Here is a 23,170-nt window from a genome sequence, read left to right as displayed (position 1 = left end):
TATTTTTAAAGTTTTTCATTTTATATGTGCAAAAGCTGTCTCCACTCATGCAGTTATGCAGTGGGAACCAAAAACCTGTATATGCACCTCACAGATGTAGTAAACAAGTCATGCAGCTTGATTCACACCCTTCCTTACTGGAGGCTCGCATAGGCTTACTGTCCGTGGCAATAGCACAGGCATCTCTTGTAACATTTCGTCTTACAAAACTCAAGACCTTCCATTCTCTTTCCATGACTTAGCTGATATTTTTGTGTTTGGTATCAGCTTGCTGCAGGTCTTTAGGCATACAGAACAGTAGCAGGATGGTTTGTAATGGAACATCAAAGCTGGGCAGGGAGTGCAGGTTATGCTCAGCAAGATGTGAGTAGCAAAGCCAGAAATTGAGATAAAAACCATGTATCTCTTTGCTATAAATGCAGAGTAGCATGCTCAAATTTAAAACAAAAAAAAAAAAAAACAGAAGAAACAACAAGAAATGAAAACACTGCTGCGCGCACACAGCTCTCCCCTTGGGGAGAGGATGAGAGAGAATGAAGAAACCGCAAATGAGGGAGGTTAGTCATGTTGCTTAATGAACTACTGGAAGCTTTTCAGATACTGTGGTGTTGAGGGAAATGTACACAGAACAGTAGAATGTTCCCCAGCTGATGCTATCTTGGAGTTCAAAAGAAGAAACACAGTAAAGGAGCTCTCTGGTATATTATTAAAAGGTATCTTGAGCTTTCCTGCTTGACAGATACTTCTTGTTTTAAGTTACACATCTACTTCCATAATTTAAACCCAGGATAATGAAGTAATAATTGCTAGTGACTAGTTAACAAAATGCGTTTATTCCAATCAACTGTTTTATGGTAGAGGCAGCCTGTTAGTGATACATCTCCGGCAGTCAAGTCCTCAGAATTGACACTGCTCTTCATTGATCTAATTTCTATTTTGTAATTTTATTTCTGTAATTCCCCACTATTTCATACAATGAACAGTCAGTCACCTCATTTAGCAAGTGCACAACTGGAATGAAAATAGACGTTTTGCTTTCAGATCGTAAACCAGAAAACTGCTGTATTTACTCTTCTTCTTCCTCTCACATAAGTAATGTAAGTTTATCTGTGATTTGCATCAAGCTGACTACACTAGTGGGAATAATGCATGTCATCTCAGAAGTCATTTTCTTGTAACTTGCTATTTTTTACACTTAGATTGCCCTTAAAGGCTGCTTCAGTAACAGCACCCTCTGAAACCTGGGTGAAGCCTCATTTGTATCTAAATTTACCATATCGCTGCAGGGTACCTTGTTGTGTAAAGAAAAGTAGGAAATTCTCACCAAAATCCTCCTTGCTGAGTGCAAAAGTTCACGATCAGTGTGGTAGCTGGATGTCAATACTGGAGGCATGGTCGTCTTGAAGAGCGCATTGAGCATCACTGGAGAATCATAGCATGAAATCCTCCTTCCTTCTTTATAGCCACTCTGAAATTTTGGAAAAGTTTTGATACCCAGACTTTGCTATTGCAACAGCATAATGTTTTTACATTGATATGTGTAATTAAAGATATGTATGAATCACATTTCCTGTTATGAAAAAATGTGGAAACTAGATGAAGTGTGAGCTGAAGTTTCAGGCATGACAGTAGTATTACACAAGACTATCAATGGAGAGTGAAATACAAGCAGTGCAGTCAGAACTGTAGAGAGGACAGGGCTAAGTGTGGCTGTGGGAGTGGATGGTGGATTAAGGACCTACACACAGTGGATCCTGTGTATGCCGATGCCTGAGATATCCATCTCGGAGTTAGCTCAGATAAATCAGGAGTCCCTTGGTGCCTTGTCATGACTCCAATCAAGGCAGGTTCCTTAAATATTCAGTCTTTTATTTTGAAAAGTGAGTTACTGAATTTATGTGAGATCATCAGCTATGAAGCCAATCTTGATGATAATCCAAGAGGCAAGAATTACCATTGGTACAGTCTGCCTTTATTTGTGATTCATCTTTGTTTTGCGGTCCCTCCCAATGCCAACTAGACAATTACTTAACCCAGGTACTACTTGACCAGATGCCGATCCCTCTTTTCTCATCGCAAGTGTGGTGAAATCTCTGATGACTTCCCATAGTGAGGGGCTGAGGTTTAGGTCTCACAACAGGGTTGGCAACCCTGCACTCAGCAGGGGGGTTGAAACTCCATGATCTTTGAGGTCCTTTTCAACCCAGGCCATTCTTTGATTCTATGACATGAGATACTCTTTCAGATCTGATGCTAAACTCATTCTTTGGGTTCTCACATCTTTCCTGCAACCTCGGTTTAGCAGTTACTTGTATGAATTGTACTATGCCCCCACTTGTGTGAATGTAAAGTGTCTTTCAAGTGTGTTTTAAAAGTGGAATTGAGTGTTATGTCAGCAGTTAATTTTAAACAGGCAATGTCTCTTAGAAAGGAAGGAAGAAATCAGGTTCAGGGGATTTTTTTTAACCCACCTCTGGCTACTTTTACGGGACAAAAAGCATTGTGTGTGATCTTTTTTCCCTCCATTCCCCTGTTCAGAAATATATCCCAATTTAAACATTAGCAAAATCAAACATTAACATGGGAGTTAATGTTTTAAAATAATGACCTCCTGCCGGAAGCCTGTTGGTCCTGACATGCTGCCAACTACAAAATCTAAATGAATTTAGAAACCAGAAGAAAATAAACTTACCCAATTTTCATTCTCTACTAACATCTTTTGCACTATCTGAAAACTTGATCACTGTGTTTTATGGTCGTGAGTTCTTCTTTCAGTAATGGGTTGCAGGTGCCACATTTCTGCTAAAGAATATTTAGGCTACTTAGTTCTATTGTTTGGTTTAATTTCTTGAGTGAGTGATTTCACCAGGTCATCAGAGTCTCTAATTCCTTTTCTTGCAAATAACAGTGAAGGGAATTGAGACTACTCAATGTGAACTTTGGAGAGATGGTAGATTTTACAAACGCATGTAAAAGAGAAGTTAGCACCAAACCATTTAAAAAATCTGCATGTGTCTGTGAAGACACTGTCCCAAAATGGCACAGCAAATAATTGCAGTGATAACTTCCTGGGAATTGAAGAGTCACTCTTTGTTTTCATAATAGCAGTGTAGATTGCAGTTTGCTGTCGTCATCATGTGGAATAGAACGTATGAAAGTGAATTAGAAGGCTTGCAATAAAACAAGCTTGGGAATTAGCTGCAGATAGTTCCAAGGCCCCCCTATCCAAGAGTTTGACCACAGACATGAGTGACGACCCTGAGCAAAATTTTCAAAACTGAGTAGATGATATTTGGCCTTTGGAGCAGAACTTGGACAGCCTATAGTGTATCAGTGGTATACATAGCACAGCAGTGGGTTGTTTTATTCTGGAGAATGCTTTATAATGATGTAAGAGGTAATAAGCAGGATTATGAATGCAACTGGGAGACATTACTCTGAATTTTAATTTTGGATTTACTTGGCCTTTGGCACATGATTTCATTTCCCATAGACAATCTAAACTTACCATAAAGATTACCATGGGACCTGGATGCATTCACTAACGTAGGGTGTGGCAATTTCCCGTCTGTCTGATTTGAAATTACGATTAGTATCTACTTCTTTTATGGAGATTGCTTCACTGGTCATTCTTTTTAGAAGAAAATTGTTAGGAAGACCTAATACCTTATGTACTTAGGAAAATTAGCACTGAACCATTTAAAGTTTATGCATAGAGCCATAAAAACACCATCCCAGAATGTTACAAGTAATTGCATAAGAAGCATATGATTATTATCTACAACAGTCTTTGTCTGCCCTCCCAGGACTAATTCACAAGGAAGAGTTTGCTTTCTGTAGTTTGAATAGCTATTTATTGGGCATCAGATAAGTGTGAGATTTTTTTTGTGGTGGAGTTGGATAATACAAAACAGAGCTAAAAACATTTTCTATCTTATTTATTGGTGGAGTTGTAGGTCTTAAATAGCTAATGTATGTAAAAATACAAAGTAGTATTTCATATTGAGATGATAATCGGAATAGGCTCTCTTCATTTTCATTCACTGCTTCCTGTTTCAAAGTGCTGTACTTCAGAGGCCTCTCTTCAGGAAAGAACTTCAGTCTGGATGTAAATCTAATTAAAGTGAACAGATTTAAACTCCTCCGAGCAACAAGCATGTACTTAAGTATTTTGCTTAATTGTGGCAGAGTAAGAGTATGTTTAAAGTTAAGCGCATGCACAGCTATTTTGATGAACTGGAGTTTTATCTTAGAGCATCAAACCTACTATGGAAAATTCATAAAGCGAGGATTGCCTCCTAATTATTATGCTCATTTTAGCAAGTACTATAATCATAAGAACAAATTTACATAGTATTTACCAAGAGGCAGAACATCTGTGTACTTCTAATGACATGCAGTTGCAAACTGAATGCACACAGAAAACATCTAAAGAAAAATGCTGTTCCTAGTTGTGAAATGTCTCTGGAAGGATGATGGCAGGATGCTTTTCATTGGACCGATACAACTCACTGGTCCAAACAACTATAAGTACTTTAAGTTCGCAATGTTGATGTATGTTAAAGTATCATATAGCATCTGCTTGCAGAAATTTTCAAAAGGATTTTGGTAAATACCACAAAGTTATATAAAATAAAAGATGTACCAGCTTAGTGTCGCCATGAGGACTGGATATAACATCAGATGTTCCTTTGTGTCTAACTGCCCGCCTGATAGCCCACAGGTATCTGGCTGGATTAGCACGTGTTTGCGCTGCACTGCATCTTTCCTCTTCCTCAGTGCCATTCCCAAATCAGTCATCGCTGAAGACATATTACAAAAGGGGTATGTTGGGATTGCACCAGGAAAGTGAATTCCTTTAGCGACCTGCGAATGTGGACATTTTTTACTTCCATTAAGAGATGAAATGTCTTGGCATACATACAAAGAATTTATGTTCCACTTGAGTAGCCGTGCCTGCTGGTGAGATCAGGGCTGATCCAAGACAAGTGCCTTGATGACAGCTTATTTGGGACTTTGGCAGATACTTATTCTCTCCTTACAGTTGAAGAATATTGTAGGCTTCTGTTGTCCAGCTGAGCAGCCATAGACAGAGCCATGAGCGCAAGCTTATCTTTTCTCAATCCTTGATCAAACTAACTTCTATATGGCAATCTGCTTAGAAAAGGAACAAACTGGATGCCCGCTCCACGTTATGTTTGGGGCTATACCATTGGTACGCAGTCCCGCTTTGAATTAGGGCAAGCAGATGAGTGCTGTCAGCAAACCTGGGCGTGAGTTGCAGTGCTACAGCAGCAGCACATTTCCTGGTTTAACCCTTGCTCCTGGCAGGAAGCAATTTGCTCTCACTGTGGCCCTTCTGGCTAGCTGTGTCCTGCCCCCAACCCCTGCCAGGCTGGTCTCTGTAGCACATGGAGCTGCTTTATCTAGCAGACTGGCAGGGGCAAAGTATTTCCCTGCCAGTTAGACATCCCTTGAGTTAGACTTGGTAGGACAGAGCAGCTGGTGGGCTGTGGTTATCCCTTAGCCAAATTTTGATTGAAATGATCAGGAGTATATGAACATACAAACGTGCAGATGGATTGCATAAGCCTTCTCTTAGCAAGAGAAGCCTTCTCTTAACAAGACTGAACATCGAGTGAGATGTGTCTGTTTTACACCAAATATGGAACAGGAGAGGGGAAGTTTTCTAGGGGAGGTGCACAGTTTGAGGTTACTTATCCTCTTGCTTTCAAAACTGGAATACTCAAAGCTGATGGCGTGGAAAGTCTTAAACTTGACCATGATAGTAAACTAACAGGTTACTTCTACCAGATAGCAAAGAATGGGGTATTCATTACAACGTACAGTCTTAAGTGCAACCTGCGAGCGGGTTGGTTCTTAGTGGCTACTATTTTGATTTCCATATTAGTGCTATTGGGATGCTGCTAAACAGGACACATTAGCCTTTGATAATTTACCAATTAACAAGAGGAGTTTTCTATAACACATGTTCAGCTGTTGAGCCCTATGTTTTCTGTACGTATCGTTTAACAGGGTAACTATAAAACTCTTGAATTGTATAACTGACACGGGCTTCCTTTTGAAGATGAGCAACGCATGCCTGTATTTTATAGCCACATTACTACTATTATTGTTATTGCTACTACTACCACTATCCCTACTCCTATTAGGAATGTTGTGGTTAGCCTAGATTTTAATTTACTGAATAAATCATTCATTCTGTGGTTTTGATCAAGACTTTTTGCACAGTTAGGATATCAGTGGGTTTTTGTCACCAATGCAGGTAATGGGCTTAATTCTGCTTTCAGTTACAGTAGTGCAAATCTGGAGTAATTGAATTGCCAATGTAACAGTGCCAGTGAAAGAGAAAATTTATGCCTGGTGCATGTTTGCCATTGTCCTTAAGAATTAGTTTATTTACTTCTAAGTGCTTCCATTCATAAATGATGTGTCATTTTAGCAACCATAATTGCGTTCTGAAACAATGTTTTTTCTGTTGCTTTTCTAGGGATTTCCCAAAGTCATGAGAAGTGTTTTGTTTTTCTTTAAGAAAATGAAACACAGTTTTAAAGCTGGGTCAGATGCCAGAAAATGTTCTCCTGCTCTCCTCCCCATCCCTTCTCTTCCACCTTTTGCTTTGCGCCCCGTATCAGCTCTCTTATTTAACTGCAGAGCCTGAACTTCTTAATTAGGGATCTGAGTTTGCTGAAGCTTATGGCCCTGCTTCTGGCCAGAGCACTTCAGTTCTCCAGTAATCCCATTTGATCTACACTGTGTGTTTCAAAATATCTGCAAAACCAGGGCCTGTGTTTGACTCACCTAGATGTTTTGACTGGGGAAAAAAAAAAGCAGCAAAAGAGTAGGCACACTTAGTGGTGAAGTTACACATACAATCATTAGAAGAACTGCTGTGTGCAGCTGAGCCAGGATAACTGAATTTGCACACTCTTAACCCATCACAAATACAAGATAAAGTACTTTCAGTAGATATCTCAAGTGGGGTTCTAACATGACACTTTTTACACTGGCTTTACAACAGGCTGGCCAAAAAGTCCAAACTGACCAGCTGTTGTGATTCAGAGCCACGTGGCATCTCCGTGTGGTGTAGGTAAAACAAGCACATCTGTATTTCCCTCTCAGATTTCTGCACGAGAGCCCTAAGTTTAAATGTGTATATATAAGCTGTTCAGGATAAGAATGTCAGCTGTGTTCTGGTTTCCCAGATGTTCTCACACCTTTAATCTTAAAAAATAAAAATCTTTCTTACCTTCTCTGGTTGATTTGCTTCTGATTCTTTTAATGACTTCATTTTCTCAAAGGTAGAGGGAATAAGTTGTTGCTCAACTCCATTGCGGTAACTGGCTGGGAGACATTCAGAGATACCTTTACCATTAGCACTGGAACAGTCAGCAATTTCCATTTGTGTGGTATTTTTCTCTACGTAGAGAGAGATACGTTTGTTTCACATCTGCCAAGTTTAATTTTTTTTTTTAGAAGATTAAATATTTTTTAATAACTTTAAAGAGCAAGAATGTTAATATGCCAAACGACAAAGTGTTTCAGAAGGCTGAAGCAATGCATAAATTGTATCTTAAAGTTATGTCTTACTTGCTTATTACAGAAATTATATTGTTTTAAATTTGTATGGACAACTGGAAAGTAAAATTGTGACTTTTCTATTCATTTTAACAGCAAACTGGCTCCCGAGGTTTCTGAAACTCTTCTTTTCCTCCTCCGTTTGTATAGTTTGGGGGCAGAGGGTGTAAAAAAACAAGAGAGAAACAGAGTGAACTGGCTTAAGGGCTTCTTCCAGAGGCAGGTACTACAGTCCATCAGCAATTCTCCTGCTGAGCTGGCAGCTGCTTCCACAAGTTCAGAGGGGTCACCATGCTTTCTTTCCTGTTGCTCCTCCAGGCATTGAATTGTGGGGGAGCTGGAAAAAAGGCATCTTCCTTTCTTGTCCCGTGACAAAATCCCTTCTTACGTGTAGATCTGTTCTGATAAGGCATATAAAAGCTTGGGTAGGATGAAAATAATTCGAGTTTATGTTGTAGCTCTACCCAGAAATATCCGAAAGCATATTACAGACTAAATGATGTATTAGGATATGCATATGATAAATGAGGGTGGATGAGTAGCGTGTATGTGTCCTTCCATGCATGCTGCATTTGAAAATTCAAGGAATTTCTTCACCACTGACTTGCTGCTTTCCCAAGAGACAAAGCACGTTATTTGGTAAATACTTCAAAATACTATTGTTCATAATTTAGGACAATAAACATCGGTGTATCCAGTTAAAACCTGGGGAGGAGAAGGTAGGTTTTTGAAGGAAAACGTAGGCCTCCTCCTTATGGTTCTCATTCAAATATTCAAAGTTTGCATGATTATTTTTTGGACGCAAATACAAATTGTTATCTCTTGTTTTGGTACTAAAGAGAGGCAAGAATCTTATTTAGCAATCATCCTTTGCCAGCTTATCATGCAGTTCTCGTGCATGTTTTTTCCTAATTATTCACCTACCAGACTGTAGCAGCTCTGAAATGTTTATATATAAAGTCTGGTGCTTGAAAGACAGTAACTTATATTTAAAATTTCCTTCTGTGTTTTTTTCTTTTTTTTTTTTTTTTAAGTACATAAACTTTTTAAAGTACATAAACTCACACGCAGTGCCAAATGTGCCCTTCCAGAATATAATAATAGGGATCTAATTGCATCAGTTTCCCGAGGGGCATAAAAGTAGAAAAGCAGAGCCTGTATGGAAAACACCCTTTTTCGCCTTTGGCCGTGACAGGCTCCTGCAATAGAAATGAAATTCCATCCTCACAGAAGTCTATGGCAAAGATTTGAGTGGCTCCAGGGGGGCAGGATTTGGGCCCACATGCCTGATTTCAGGGTATGATTCCAGTGACAAAATAGGCTTTAGGGAGGGGTAGGGAGTATTCACTGTGGAAAGAAGAGCTGATTTTCATGCATTTTCTCTGGTCTCGCTCCCATACAGAAATAACTCCCTCCTTGGGTCTATCTGTTTTTCTTTCTAAGGAAGACTGCAAAGGCACCTGCCGAACAAACACTTTTCAAAAAGCTCAAGGGAAAAATTGTGTTGATTTTGGACTGCTCGTGTACAAATTCTATGGCACCCATGTAAAGCACAGTCGTTCTGTGAAAGGGAGACAGGACAGGAGCAAGAAATCTAGGAGATCCTGTTGATGCCCCAAGATCTGTTAACTTGCAATCATGGTTCCCAATGGGTTGTTGCCCTGGGAGCATGGCTAAGAGGCTGTGCTAAAACTTCCTTCCTGAAGGGAGAGCTCATTGGCTTGTCCTTCTCATGAACTGTGCGAACTTTTGTGCATTTTCCTTTCCTTCATGCCTTCTCAGAGGGAGAAGTATTTGTCCCAAAATATCCAAAACATGCTGTTATGCTGGATTAGCTTATCGACAACATTTAATAAAATAAGATTTCACATTTTGAGTTCAGGTTTATAAGGATGTTTTTCATTCGCAATGCATTGTTAGGTGATTGCCTCTTATGACTACCGGTACGTTTAATAATACTTCGAAGCATGAATTTCTCTTTTGTAAAAGCTTACCTATTCCAAAAGATCTGGCTCAGGCAACAAGTTTTCTCGGCACATTTTTATTTCATCTTCTGTTTCCCTAGAGTCAGCTACTATAACCTCAGCCTGAGCAAAACGTTTCTCACTCTCTCCACATCCTGTTTGCATACAGAGCGTCAAATCCTTGTTTCAGAGGTGTCTGGTATGGCATGTGCTGCAAGTCTATCTCTGGTGGAAGATGAGGTGGGATATTGCAGGGTGTGTTGAGCTACCTTTGTGTCTTACCCTGCCCTTGGGTCGCACTGGAAAAGTGCTATGTCAGAAGTGTATGCAGATCTCAGCATTCCTTCGCTCTCTAAATATTCTTTTCTCTTTCCATGTCCTGAGGTCGCTTTTGTCCTCTCTCCACTGAGGGAACCCAAACAAAACTTTTATGTATAGAAGTCTACAGAAATGCATGTTTTGAACTTGGTACTATTTGCTTTGCTAATGAACACTATACCTGTAGATGCATATATATGAATTGTAATTTCATTGCATATTAGAGTTCATATTTCCTGATTAAAAAGTGGACATAAAGACTGAAGTACATCAGAGCTTATCTTTTACCATTTACTTAGTGCCCTACATAGTTACACATCCAGAGGCAAAACAGCTACTGATCAGACCTTTTAGAGCCGCCAAACCCATTTTTTGTCTTTATTATGAAACTAAGATTTGGTCAACTGAGGTCAAGTTGTGCACTTAACACAGCTTCCATTATAGTCAGTGAACTCTGTAACAGAGAGTAAAGTCAAAATATAAACAGAGAACATTTCTGCAGCAGCTCTGGGCTGGGATTAACTTGGATCACCTAGTCTTCTGCTTTTAATGAAATTCTCTCCCTTGTATTTTCTTGTTTGGAAGAGAGTCCAAAGTTATCTCATGCTAATTTAGTTAGGCAGTGCCCTCCAGGGATGTCACAGGCCTCTGTGACCTCTCCAGAGAGACTCAGTAAAGGGATGAAGAGAATTAAACATTCCTGAGAAATTGCAAAGCAGCAGCCCCCAGAGATTTCGCATAGAAACTAGCTCCAGACTAGCTGCCAGAGACCCAAGTCACCTTTTCAGCACTTCCTTGACATGTCTCCGCTAGTCCCATCTGGCTTGATTCAGGGGGTCAGCGTGGGGACTGAGGAGAGGTGGCAGCTAGAAAGAGCAGGGTTTGAGGGAGGTCTGACTGTGGCGGTCCTGAGCTTTAGATGTGCCCATGGGACATGCAGCTAGAGGGTTTTATTTCCTTCTTTCCCAGTCTCTTTGAGTTCTTTGGTCTTTTTCTTTGTGCTGGAAGGGGGAAGCATGCTAAGTGACGAAGTTTAATAAGAAGTTTAGCAATTATTTCACCATTTGATGCAATGGTTTGTTTCTTGCCTGGGTTTACGACCACCTCTTGGGCCTGGTCCAGAAAACACTGCAATCTCAGAGAGCTGCTTATATTACTGTACTGTGGCCCTCACTTTCCTCTCTTGTGCATCTGCTGCCAGGCTGTGGGAGTACATGAAATGACTCTCCTGTGAAGTCAGGATCAGACAGCGTTGGCAGGATGAAGCTCCTTTCTGTGGGAAAAGAGCCAAAGAGCTTATTTTCAGGTTTCCCTCAATTATTGTGCAAGGGGGAGAAAAGGTAAATTTGCTGAAGGTTAGGCAAGACAGAAAAAAACAGAATGCAACCACTGTAAGTTGCTTGTTAGTATTTTGATCTCCTGAGTAGTTATCTCACTTCTTTTACATCTCAAGAGAAATGTGCAGTATCTGAAGAAATGGCTATTTAATTGAGTTGTGGAATGTGTAATCCAACAATCATTTCTGCATGTTCTCATCCATATGTTTCCTTACCCCTTTATTTCACTTCTTAATTGGTCTAGATCTAGTCAGAATTAAGGAACAATGTTTTGATTCCCACTTCTAGAGGGAAAAATAGTTTTTTTTTTATAAAATCATGGATAAAGGCATCTAATTAATTAACAAATAATGCATTTCATCATAAAATGCCTGTGTTACCCTCAACTTTCTTACAGCACTCTGGTCGCATAAACATCACTACTCCAGCTTCACAGACAGCAAAATTTAGGACATAAGGTTAAATGCTTTAATTGCAGCTACAAGGACAGTCATTGTCTCTGCTGAGGTTAGGGCTAGAGATAGTCTTGCTCATCATTCACTTTGACCAAGCCGAAACTAAGAAACAGGCCAAACCTAAAGCTGAACCTGAGAAGTTGGAATACTTACAGTACCGCTATTAAAATATAAATATGTTCAGAGCAGAAAATGGTGTTCATTTTCGGCCCCAGCCTGAAATATCTTTCAGCAGTGGAGTTATAAATCTCTGAAGAGAGTGGGGGGGGGGGGGGGAAAGAGCTGCACATGGAAACAGGCAAATAACGGATGATAATGTCATTGTGGCGATAAATCTGTTTTGTTCTGTAATGACTCATGCCTGTGCCACTGTTATTTGCCCAAGAACAGACTTCTGGCCTCGCCAAGTCGCTTGTGGGAATGTTGTTTCTGGTGTCTGGCCCGCAGAGGCTATTGCAGCCCTAGCACCAGCATACCTAGCAAGGAGCCTCCTTCATACCCACTGAGGAGGGAGGGTCCTTGCTCTGTCTGGACGCGATAGGAGTGATGACTTCTGACGTGCCTCTAGCGCAGATTTATTGCAAGCAAAAGCCGAAGTGTGATAATGCTACTGGGGTATTCTGTAATAATATGGTAAAACACTTGTCAGCACTTCATCTCAGGCAGTGAAAGTCAATTGTATATGCTACACAGAGACAGATAAAAAACATAAGTATACTTAAAACTTCATATGGTTTGCATTTTTAGTAACAGCTCTCCTGACTCTCGTATAAGACAGGTTTTAATTTTGTTTTGGGTAAGTGGATGTGCTTACAGTCTCACACCCACAATTCCATGGCTTTAAATAGAATCGCTCCCAGGGTGCATGAAAGAACACATGCTGTTATGTGAAGGATTTATCCAGGATGCCAGAACTGTATTTATTGCTGGGAACAAACTGAATAAAATTTTCTGTTCCATTTTGACACTAGCCCACGGAGAGCAGCCGTATCTCCAGTTTTAATGCAGAGCCTTCCCCTTCCCTGACTTAGGATTCAGTGTGATTAACAGCCATTGCAGAAGCAGCAATTACTAATAATGGTGGAGTTAGAGTGACCAGAACAAGATGAGGGAAGGTCAGTGTGAAGTGCCCAGCAAATGTATCTCAAGCATGCTCGAACAAAAACTTCCCGTTGTCTTTCGACATCTGCGCTGCACAGCCAGACGTCTAAAATACATTCCTTGCTCTCTGGGATCATTTTACCACCGACTTTTTCTAGCAGAAATTCCCATGCCCCGGTCTGAGGTGGCACAGGCTGTCAGCCGAGGTCCAACCCGCAGCCCCGAGCAGTACCACTGCTACCACGGCCACGGATCAGGGAGATGCGTTCCTGTGTCTGAGGGCTTGGGTAGAAACCACCAGACTCTTTCCATAAGCTGCGGGATCACATGGTGGCGGATTTGGGTACTCTTGGCCTAAAATTGAACTTGTGACATGAGGTAAAAATAAAAAGAAAAGAAATCCCTCTGTATCGCATTACCATATCCCTGGGGCATCAAGGTTGTGCTCTTGTCTCTGTGCTCAACCAGGAGAATTCAGCATCAGATTCCAAAATGTTGTCACCTGTTCTGGTAAAGGAGAAGAAAAATTCCACAGAATCAGGAGTGAGACTGCTTCAGCATCTTGATTCTCTCTGAGGTTTATTTTCTGCTTTTCATGGTTAATAAAACACCACTGGATGTGTATTTTACCATTGCCTCGTACTTAACAATGACTTAAATGTGAAAAACTTCTACTTCCAACTCCAGCAGACTGAAAACTGGAGTAAAATTAGAAAGTAAAAAGGATCAATGATATGCTAAAGGTAGTACACTCTATTTACATAGATTGTTCAGGCAATGGCAACTCTGATTTTATAAGAACACAATGAACAGTAAACATTTTCCTCAGCATGAGTAAATTAACATTTCAAGCTAACAGTTTTAGAATATTATTCAGGAGTGTATCATTGTTAGGATACTGGTAGCGGTTTGAGGAGAAAACACCTTAGTGTTTAAAAGATTGACATTAGAGTTCTGGAAATTTGGAGGAAATGCAAATTATGAGATAGAATTCGGATTTGCCTATCTCCCTGTATTTCTTTAACAAACAAGCAAAAAACCCACATACGTTTTATCACAGCGCTCTTGTTTTGTTACCTATACTACCATAAAGGCTTGCTCTTCTTCCTTCCCAATTGCACCCTCAAATATGTATAAACATTATGAAGTGCTGATTTATTATCTCTAATCCTATCTGCCTGTGTTCTGGCAGCTCCCTGAGGCTCTCAGTGCTTTCCTACAGCAATACGAGCGGTTTAACCCTGCCAGGGCGCTCTCCTGATAGGCACCAGGCAGATCCCTGCAGGCCCCCACACCTCGAGCGCAGATGCCAGCAAGCTGAAGGAGCACTCCTCGCCAACAAGAGGAAGGGAAATGGAGGTTGGGAGAGAGAAACTCGTTGCCAGAATCACGGTACAGATCAACAACGTCTTTGAGTGTGCTGAGATCAGTAGCACTTTGAACTGTAGGTTGTGCAGCTCCTCTGACCTCCTTTCAAAGAGAGCACGTCAGCTTGCGCTTAGCTGTAACACTCCGGGAAGGCAGTAGAAGGCCAACAGGTGTCAGAAGCATGACCTGAGTGAGATCTTTTTATAGTCAAATATTGCACTGTAAACATATTGTGATCGATATCTACACTGCGATCACTCTTTTGGGGCTGATCATTTTGCTACAGTAAACATGCCGGTGCTTGACTTGAAAGCCTAGTCTGTTTTCATGCGGTTAGATCATGGCCCCAACCAGGATCCTGGCATGGATCCCTAAGGCTGCTCTACCCTCACCGCAACCCGGGTACAACCCTTTACTTTAGTGGTGAGTAATCCTGTCAAATGGGAGTGCTGCTTTGTGAAGAGGCATTTTGTCTTTCATTCATATAAAAATAGCAGGGAAAATTAATTCTGGAAGGAAAAAAGGGAGGGGGAAGTGGGTCAAATATCTTTCAGAATTGTCTGCTAGGTGGAGCCTGGGAAACGTGTACTTGTTCTGTCGTTTTGTCTAGGTAATACAAGCTTGAGTGCTTCTAACCCCACACATACTTTTAAATTTATCTCATTTTTCTCTGCTTAGCTTTGAGTTTCTTTCCTTTTTTGATTTGGCAGAATTTAAAGCACCCCTTTGTTAGCAATTGTGACAATATCCTCCAAAATTAAAATGTAAGAAACAGAGCATATATGCATCCTCTTCTGTATCTTTTCATTTAAATTACTTTGTGTCATGCGTGTCACTTTCAATTTAACCATTTGAAGAATAAACAAACCATTGTGGACCTAAAAAATCTGTTCAAAATTTTTAGGCAGGGAAAAAAAAGCAATATTAATTTCTGTTGTTGATGAGGTTTCCCTACAAACAGCTTTGCTGTTTCTTTTTTGCCTCCAGCTATCAACTAAAGATCGGCTGTAAAACTGCATACAAATACTTCCATGTACTTAAAGGACAATATTTTGACACTGAGTGACACAAGCAAAAAAAAAAAGAGAGAGAGAAAAAAGCGTAGTTTTTGGTAGCACAATGAGATCTTTGTGTTCAGCTGTCCACCTAAGGTGCATATGGGAGACCTCTTACTGTGCTAGCAGAGAAGGCTGACCTTTAAAGTTTATCTGAATTATAATTCTTGTGGTTTTTATTAATAAAACCGCCTACGAAAGTTTCCTAAGTCCTCACTGATTTCTGTAGAACAATTGGGCTATCTGCTTACAAGAGAAAAGTTAGACAGTATTTCCTAGTATTTCCTACAGATGTGAGGGCTTTTGTTTCAGAAGACATTGATATTGTTTTCATTCAAGATGCTCCACAAAGATTATCAGGTGTTTTATTATCTTAGTAACTTTATAATTGTTGCATTATTATCTTTAGATATATCAGCCATACCCTTTTAACTTGAAAGAAAGAAACTGTGGAACTGAACGCAGTTCAACTCCGAACACGTTCACATCAACAGCCAAACTGTACGATTTGGCTCAATCAGCAAGCAGGCTTCAGACCATTTCTGGGCCAATTTATCACCTGCGACTTCTAACATCTGTGAGAAAGTTTATAAAATGAGTTGTGATATATGATCCCTGTAACTATGGCCTAGGAGTCTTCCAACGTGTATATCAGAAAAAGCATATGAGGTTGGTTTGTTTGTTTGTTTACTCTCTTGAGATTTCTAATACAAATTGCTCGTTTTTTTTTATGAAATGAGGCATTTTTGTTCTCAGAGGAAAATGCTTTCATCTTGAATCTGTTCTCATGTTGTACCTTCTAGTTGTTGATGTAACCATGTCTCTTTTCTGAATGGAAGCAGCCGCCATGTGGTAGGCACTCAGTGTCTCCTCTTCTTGAGTAGTAAGGACAACACTGAGGGAAAGCTCTGTACACAGCTGTTGAAGTCCTTGTGTTCAGCATTACGCTCTTGAAGAAGCAGCATATAAAAATGTATTTAAACTGATGAGACCTGATAGATACTTAAATGGTGTTCAGAGGAGATTTTTCATAAATGGACGCTCTCTGAACAACAGATCTTGCACTAATGCTTTGACTATTGGTGATCTGAGAACACAGGATGGTCGCTCATCAGGGAAAGGAAGAGTCATGCATCCTGCATCCCTAAACATCACCCATATTGCTATGATGGGCATCTACCTCAGTTGTGAACCTCACTTTATCTTTCAAATGCAAACTGTTAATGGTGTAGTAAGGTTCTTGCTTCTTGGGTGAGCACCATTGTTTTTCTAACTAAACGCAAAGGGCTGTATTTCAGGAAAAAGAGCATAGGAATACTGTGCATACTCCCATATCCCTGCTGTCACTGGCTTCTTGGGAGTATCAGCATGCTTGGCAGCACATCCCTGTGGTTTTCTTTGGCAGAAGTCTCCATGCCTTGCTTGCCTTATAATATTGTCAGAAACAAGTACTAAAGCAACAGTCATTACTTAGACTGAACTCCCATTGTGGTAGGAAGCATGGAATCATGCCCAATGGTTTTGCGTTGGCTTTCAGGCAGAAGCTTTTCACTTTGCTCCCACCAGAAGAGCTTTTGGGGGGGGGGGCACTTGAGCTTCGTTACTGCTTTTCAGCCATGTGTGCTATGCCTCTATTGTGTGCCAAATATGTGTAAGGATACTTTTTTCAGCATGTTGAGTATTATGTGCACATATCACCATCTCTTTGTATAATCTCCTTATATAACACGCTCTCATGCCTACCAGGTACACCCAGTACACACCTACCCTTTTAACAGTTGCAAAATTCAATCAGTTGTGGGTGAGTCAGCCAGCATAGCACTACTTCTTCCTTCCCCACCCTTCCAAAAGTAAATAAATAGATAAACTGGAAGTCAGGGAGGGTTCAGAGCTCTGAGTTGATGTCCCCAGTCTCACTTTTCCAAGGCACAGTCATCAATTGTGGTCATTTTTGTAGCAGTTTGAGAAACCACAGCCAGTCAGCTGGGCTGTGTCAGGAGGAGCTGGGCAATGCCATCTGGGACTGGTACACATCCAGGCAGGCAGGAAGTGTGTGGGTATGACATCTCCCCATGTCACACTGCACAGAACACACTGAGCAGCTTCTTTCCTTGCCAGTGCAATTGAGCTGGGACAATGCAAAGAGAGAGGTGCTAAAATAGCCTTGTCCCTTGTGGCACAGAGGGAGTAGTCCCTCATGATGCATTCAGGAACAGCAGTTGTGCCAGGCCTTTGTGCTCACCATATGGGGAGAAGGTTCTCCTTGCTGCCACATCCATCATGCTTTGGCCCAAACTGCTCAATTTTCCTTCTCAGTGGTCACCTCAGCAGGATAGCTAGGTTTGGGATCACTGGAGAGTACTATATCCAACCCACCAAATTCCTCTGCCCACTTCTAGACAATGGAGTATGGAATAGTATAAAGGCAGAATTTCTATAAATGGTGATAGTATACTCTTGGGTCTCTCTGGGTGGTAATGTTTTCTGACTTAGTCAGAAATTGCTCCTTAATTGTTGACAGCCTTGAGGTAACCCATGCCCTACGCAAGCGATAAGTAAGTAGAGCTAGACATTCACCAGTCGCTGCTCCTTTGTCTCTGCAACACACGGACAATGCACCCTGCATCAGTCAACAACTATCTGTTCCATCTCCTAAAGTAAACGTTACTGATTTGGTTTGAGTTTTTGTGCGTGTTTGAGAAATACAAGGAAGTCAGAAGTTTTCTGCATAATACTTAGAAGTATGTGTGAAGTATTTTTTTGACATTATAGGACTTGGAAAAAATGCTGGATAGCAGTGCAAGGCAATAGTAATCGCACCAACAGGAATATTTTCCACTGATCACACTGTGTGTCTCTGAATGTGTATCACATTCAGTCATATCTGTGTTGGGTCTGCCATCAGCAGAGATATTCTCAGCTTTTCTCATTCTCTTGAAAAATCAACTTTTATTTCTAGAGCAGAAATCATCAGTTGTATTTTAAAGCCTCAGTGTTGGATTTGTATTTCTTTTTTTCTCTTAAATAGGCAGATATCTGATTACTGATCCCTTTTTAACAATACACAGTACTAGAGCAGACAGTGAAAGAACAATATCAAATAAATAGAGTTAAACATAACCTCAACTAACGAGTCTTTGTTATCCATGGATGACAGCCCAGTTAATAAATGTTTTCTCACTGCAATGCTGGACTGGAAGTTAATGGTGAAACACAGCTTCAACATACTCCAGATGCTCAAGACAAGCAGACACGTCTCAGCCATAATGGCAGTGGCATGCACAGCATGGACCTATATGAGGGTTGTTTAGTCCAGGTTGCGTTTCTCCCTTTGCTAGCACAGGTGCAAATGCTGTGTAAGCTAAGAAATTTGGGCAGGAAAAAGACTGGTTCGTATTTTGAATATGTTACTTGAAAATGGTGCTTAACGCTGGCAGGGGCTTATATACAGAAAAGGAAAGAAGAAAAGATGAAAGAGGAAAGGCTTTGGCAGAAGTTGTAGTTCAGGCATGCAGAATAGATACGCTAGTCCGCATAATCATAAAAGTGTGTCCGCTTGCAAGACTTGCTACGTATCTCTGCAGTTGGCTTTCTGTCTTTAAATGTAAATGACATAGCATTGCCTTTAGACTTTGTGAGTCACTAGACCAGAGCCAAAAAGAGTTCAAATATGAAAAATATGTTTTGCTACATTTGCCATTAAAGGAACAGTGTCATTTTAAGAGACCCGAAGCCTGAATTGTTTCCATCATAATTTTCTCCTTTTTTCAGCATTTGCTTCGCATTTTGTTAACTGAATCAAGCTAAAAATCAGGGTGGCAACATTTCTTGACTTGCTGTCAGCCCATCCAAAAAATCCTTTACAGAGAAATACAGGAAAATCCATGATTTTCCATTCCTGCGATGCAAAAATTCCCAAAATATCCAATATGGTTAAAAGATAGCCAAGAGCCAAAGCTGGGCAGTGTTTTTATCCCAGTTCAGCCGTGTCATGGGTCATGTGGTTCAGCATGTGAACAGGAAGGTGAGAATGGGTGAACTTTTGCCTCAGTCGTGCAGTCCATCAGAGAATAAATGGACCAAATCACTCCGCAGCTGTATAAGGAGGTGAACAGCTGAATACCTCTCACACAGAGGCCTTTGTGTTCTGGACATGATCTAGCATTATGATGGGACGCGTGAGGCTGAGGTTTTGTAGCAATTACTAACCCATTATCACGCTAGAACATGAGATCATTTATCTTCTAATTCAGAGTGTCACCTGTTCTTCATTTACCAGTCAATAACCATTAATTACTTTCAGTGGAAATTTAAACAAAGCTTTTCCCCTCTGTTAAAACCAGTAAGCCATTCAGTAATGACAAATAAACCTGGAGCTGTATCTCCCCCTTTCCTCTCATTCTCAGCCTGGAGTCTGGTACAATATGAACTCTTGGAGGAAATGCCTAGGAATTGATAGGTCAAGGGCCTTTATTAGTCTGATGGGGGGGAAGCACATTCCTGGCACTTACTGTAGGGAAAGTGTATGGCTACTGCTTGCACACAGATTTCTCATTGGTTACACAGGCTCTACCTGTGGAAAATAAGATTTGAATGCAGAGTTTGATCAAAAATATTTCGATCCTCTAACTTGCCTTTGCATTTTTTATGAACTATTTGTGCAGACCTGTTCAAAGCAACAGCATTTGGTCGCCTTCCTCAAAGCAAACAGAGCTATCACTTACTTTGTGATTTTAAGCACGTTCATTTCTTTCATACCTGGTTTTGACTGAGGTAATTTTAAGTGCCAACAGTTACTAGTGCCAGAAGAAATAAAAAGAACCAGCAGTGATAGATTCTCAATTAATCATTAATCTAAACATTCTTTCCTGGTAGGAAAAGAAGCAAAAATTGATTTTAGCAACTGTTATTTGTATTTGATTGTTTCTATATTGGCCCTGCTGTTCAAGTTTTATTTCTAGGATGGTGATTGCTTGCTCTTTGAAACGTAGGCAAGAGTCAGTACATCCAAGTGCATGGAACCTGGCAGGACCCATTGTCAAAGGCTGTTTTTTGGTTTCTGTTTTGTACCTGTCTCCTTCAACACATTGCGTGTGTTTGAGTAAAAAGGGACAAAGTTCCAACGCTATTTAGTATTACTAGGCAAAATTAACATTAAATATTTGAAATACTCTCTGGATTGTAGAATGTCTCAGCAGAAATGCCTGTACTAAAACAGCATCCAATGAATTACAATACCAAGGTGTTTAAAAGCAGAAGGATAGCCAAATATTATCAAAAGTCCCATCCTGCTTTTCCTTAGACATATTAATACTGTTTTACGGAAGTGCATTGTAAATACGAGATCCTTGTGCCAATATGGTATATTAGGTCCTACATGGCATTTGAGGTGGGGGGACTTTTTCTTTCCAATAAGTGAGGTTTGGTTGATAAATCTCTGTCAATTGTGCTGTGTACATTCCCAGCAAAAATGGAGCAGATCTTGAATTCATTGTGTACAGCAAACATCCACTGAAGTCAGGAGGAGAACCACTATAAATGTTGACTCTGAGTGGCTGTCTAATCCTGGAAATCCTTATTCACCCAAACAGTGCCTTTGCATACGAGGAAGCTTCGTTGTTTTCCGGGCTACTTAATATAAACTGGTCTGTGAAATCAGGGACTAGGCTAGCAGAACCAGAACTACCAATTACGTATTTAAAATATTCCCTTTGCCTTCCTATGATGTTGTTACCACTGTGAATCTTGCAAGTTTGTCCAGTCATGAAGAAACAGGCGTTGGCGATTTAGCGCGACCTCTCAAATCAGCAGGGAAACCCCAGTATTCCAAGAAAGCTAATAGGACAGATACGAGTTAAGACATCTCCTCCCCACAAGAGGAGTTTCATCAGCCAGTCGGGTATTTCTGCGTCATTGGCTAGGATGTTCAGCCCTGGAAAGGAAAAATAAAGTTGCTGCCATTGTCCTGCCCAGCAGGTCATATCCCTAAAGCACAATTAATGTCAAGGACTTACACAGCAGTTGTTCAAAACCCAGCCTGCCCTGCACATTCAAAAAGCAAAAAGGTTCAAAAGGAACATGTTAATAAAATCTTGTCAAAACTTTGGAAGATGCATAAAATAATAACTGGGAAGAAAAATGACTTGCATATAGAACCATTTAAGTTGAATGCGTTGCCTTGCTATGCTGGGCACTTGATTTATTGACGGGTGTGGGGGGGCAGAATTGAGTATTTCAGGTGGTATTTACCAAGAGAAACTGAGCTGTCCCAAAGCTTTTATTAATCTGATTTGCAGAGTATCCACTACCATCAGGGGACCTACTAAAGTTGTTTTCTTTAAAGCTGATGTGAAAAGGTCAATGCAAATAGCATTGTGGATTACACTGCGAGAAGATGACAGTCCTTTTTACCATATGGAGATAAAGTTGAATTATTTTGTTTTCCTCTTCTGGTTATTTATTAAATGAGGATCATGCCATACAGGTATTCCCTTTTCCTTTCTAAAGGAAATGAAGTGTTTACATCATTTTGATTGATCTAAAGTAATAATTATTGTGTCCGCCTACAGCTCCTAGGCAGTAGTCTAATGGCTAGAGCAGTGTCAGAAAACTGAAATGTACCTGTTGTGACACCTCAGACAAGACTCATATGTCTTTGTGTATCACTTTTTCCATCTGCTTGCCTGCTTTCTTGTTGATTTAGCTGGCCATGTAAATGATGGTGCTTATCTGCTACAATGCGTTTTGTGGGAGAGGACTCTGAAAGACAGTTGTGGGAAGTAAATGTCCCCCTGAAAAATACCAAAATGTTGGTAAACCCATGAAGCTGTGCTTCAAAACCCATTGTGATCTTTGTCACTGCCCAAAGGGTTCTCTGAAAGAGGAGTGTTAATGGTTGTCTCACTGTTCTATCTGCATTTTCTGTGTTCTCCTGCCAAAAGAAAAATTTTCTGTTGCAGTGCTGTAATTTGCTATATTCAGCTCGTATTCAGAAGGAAAAAAACAGATTAATTTGGTCAAATACACCGTTGACTATTCTTAGTTACTCTTCTAATTACTTATTTGTAATCAAAATCCCTATATAGCCAAAACAAACAAGGTAGAAGGAAGGGCCAAAACGACTTCTGTCATGATGCAGTATTTGGCATCATTCTATGACAAACAGACAACAGCGCTTTGGATTGAAACATTATAAAATTTTGTTCTCTTCCCTGTATCTGTCTCAATGCATGCAGTGTTTTGAGTAAGTGAATCCATGCTTTTAAGCGCTAAAGCAAGCCTCAGAGTTCAAAAGTAAACATATTAAAGTCTCCCCTGAAGAAATCCCTGCTGTGAGACAAATTGAAAATCAAATATAGCATTGTTTTCCACAATAAGAAATAATTGAACTCTTTTCAAAGTTGTACTGAACTGGTTAATAGCCACCAAATTAGGAAAGCGCTAATTTCCCAAGCCAGGGGTGTGCGTGTATGTGTTATCTTCAAATAAAAAATGCAGCAATATAATATCATGTAGCAAAGGGGCTGCTTACATTTGCACTGAATCTGTCTTTGTTTGTTTTCCCGCAGGCCATGTGGCTGATGCTGCAAACGGATGAGCCAGAGGACTTTGTCATAGCCACTGGGGAGGTCCATAGCGTCCGTGAATTTGTGGAGAAGTCATTTAAGCACATTGGGAAAACCATTGTGTAAGTATGAACATGAGATAGTAGCCGCGGGCTGAACTTTTCGAGCTTTTTCACATCTGATGAGTTACAGAGCATTGTTTCTATACACTTCTTTTTTTCCTCTCACTTGCTACTTCTGTAACACAAGAGTTTCAGGGCACAAACGGCTGCCACAGTGGGTATGTCCAGTGCTGATGATGAGGAAATATTGTAGGATAGGTATATCTTCCTTTTTATTTCTGAATCTTCATGTTCTGTTCATTCATTTCCCTCCTTGGGGACAGATGCCTGTTCAAAGCTGTTAGTG

General features: G+C 40.4%; 1 protein-coding gene across 1 annotated transcript in view; it reads left to right on the top strand.

Moving 5' to 3' along the window:
- GMDS (GDP-mannose 4,6-dehydratase) overlaps nt 1-23,170 on the top strand; it is a 407,121-nt gene that overhangs the window by 301,651 nt on the left and 82,300 nt on the right. The window contains exon 8 of the mRNA XM_021386284.1: nt 22,766-22,884. Coding sequence (XP_021241959.1) covers nt 22,766-22,884 — 119 coding nt within the window. The remainder of the gene's footprint in view (nt 1-22,765; nt 22,885-23,170) is intronic.

Source organism: Numida meleagris, chromosome 2 (assembly GCF_002078875.1).
Source record: "Numida meleagris isolate 19003 breed g44 Domestic line chromosome 2, NumMel1.0, whole genome shotgun sequence".
NCBI classification, from domain to species: domain Eukaryota; kingdom Metazoa; phylum Chordata; class Aves; order Galliformes; family Numididae; genus Numida; species Numida meleagris.
Note: the sequence above shows the minus strand (reverse complement) of the source record. Positions and strands in the feature narration are given on the sequence as shown.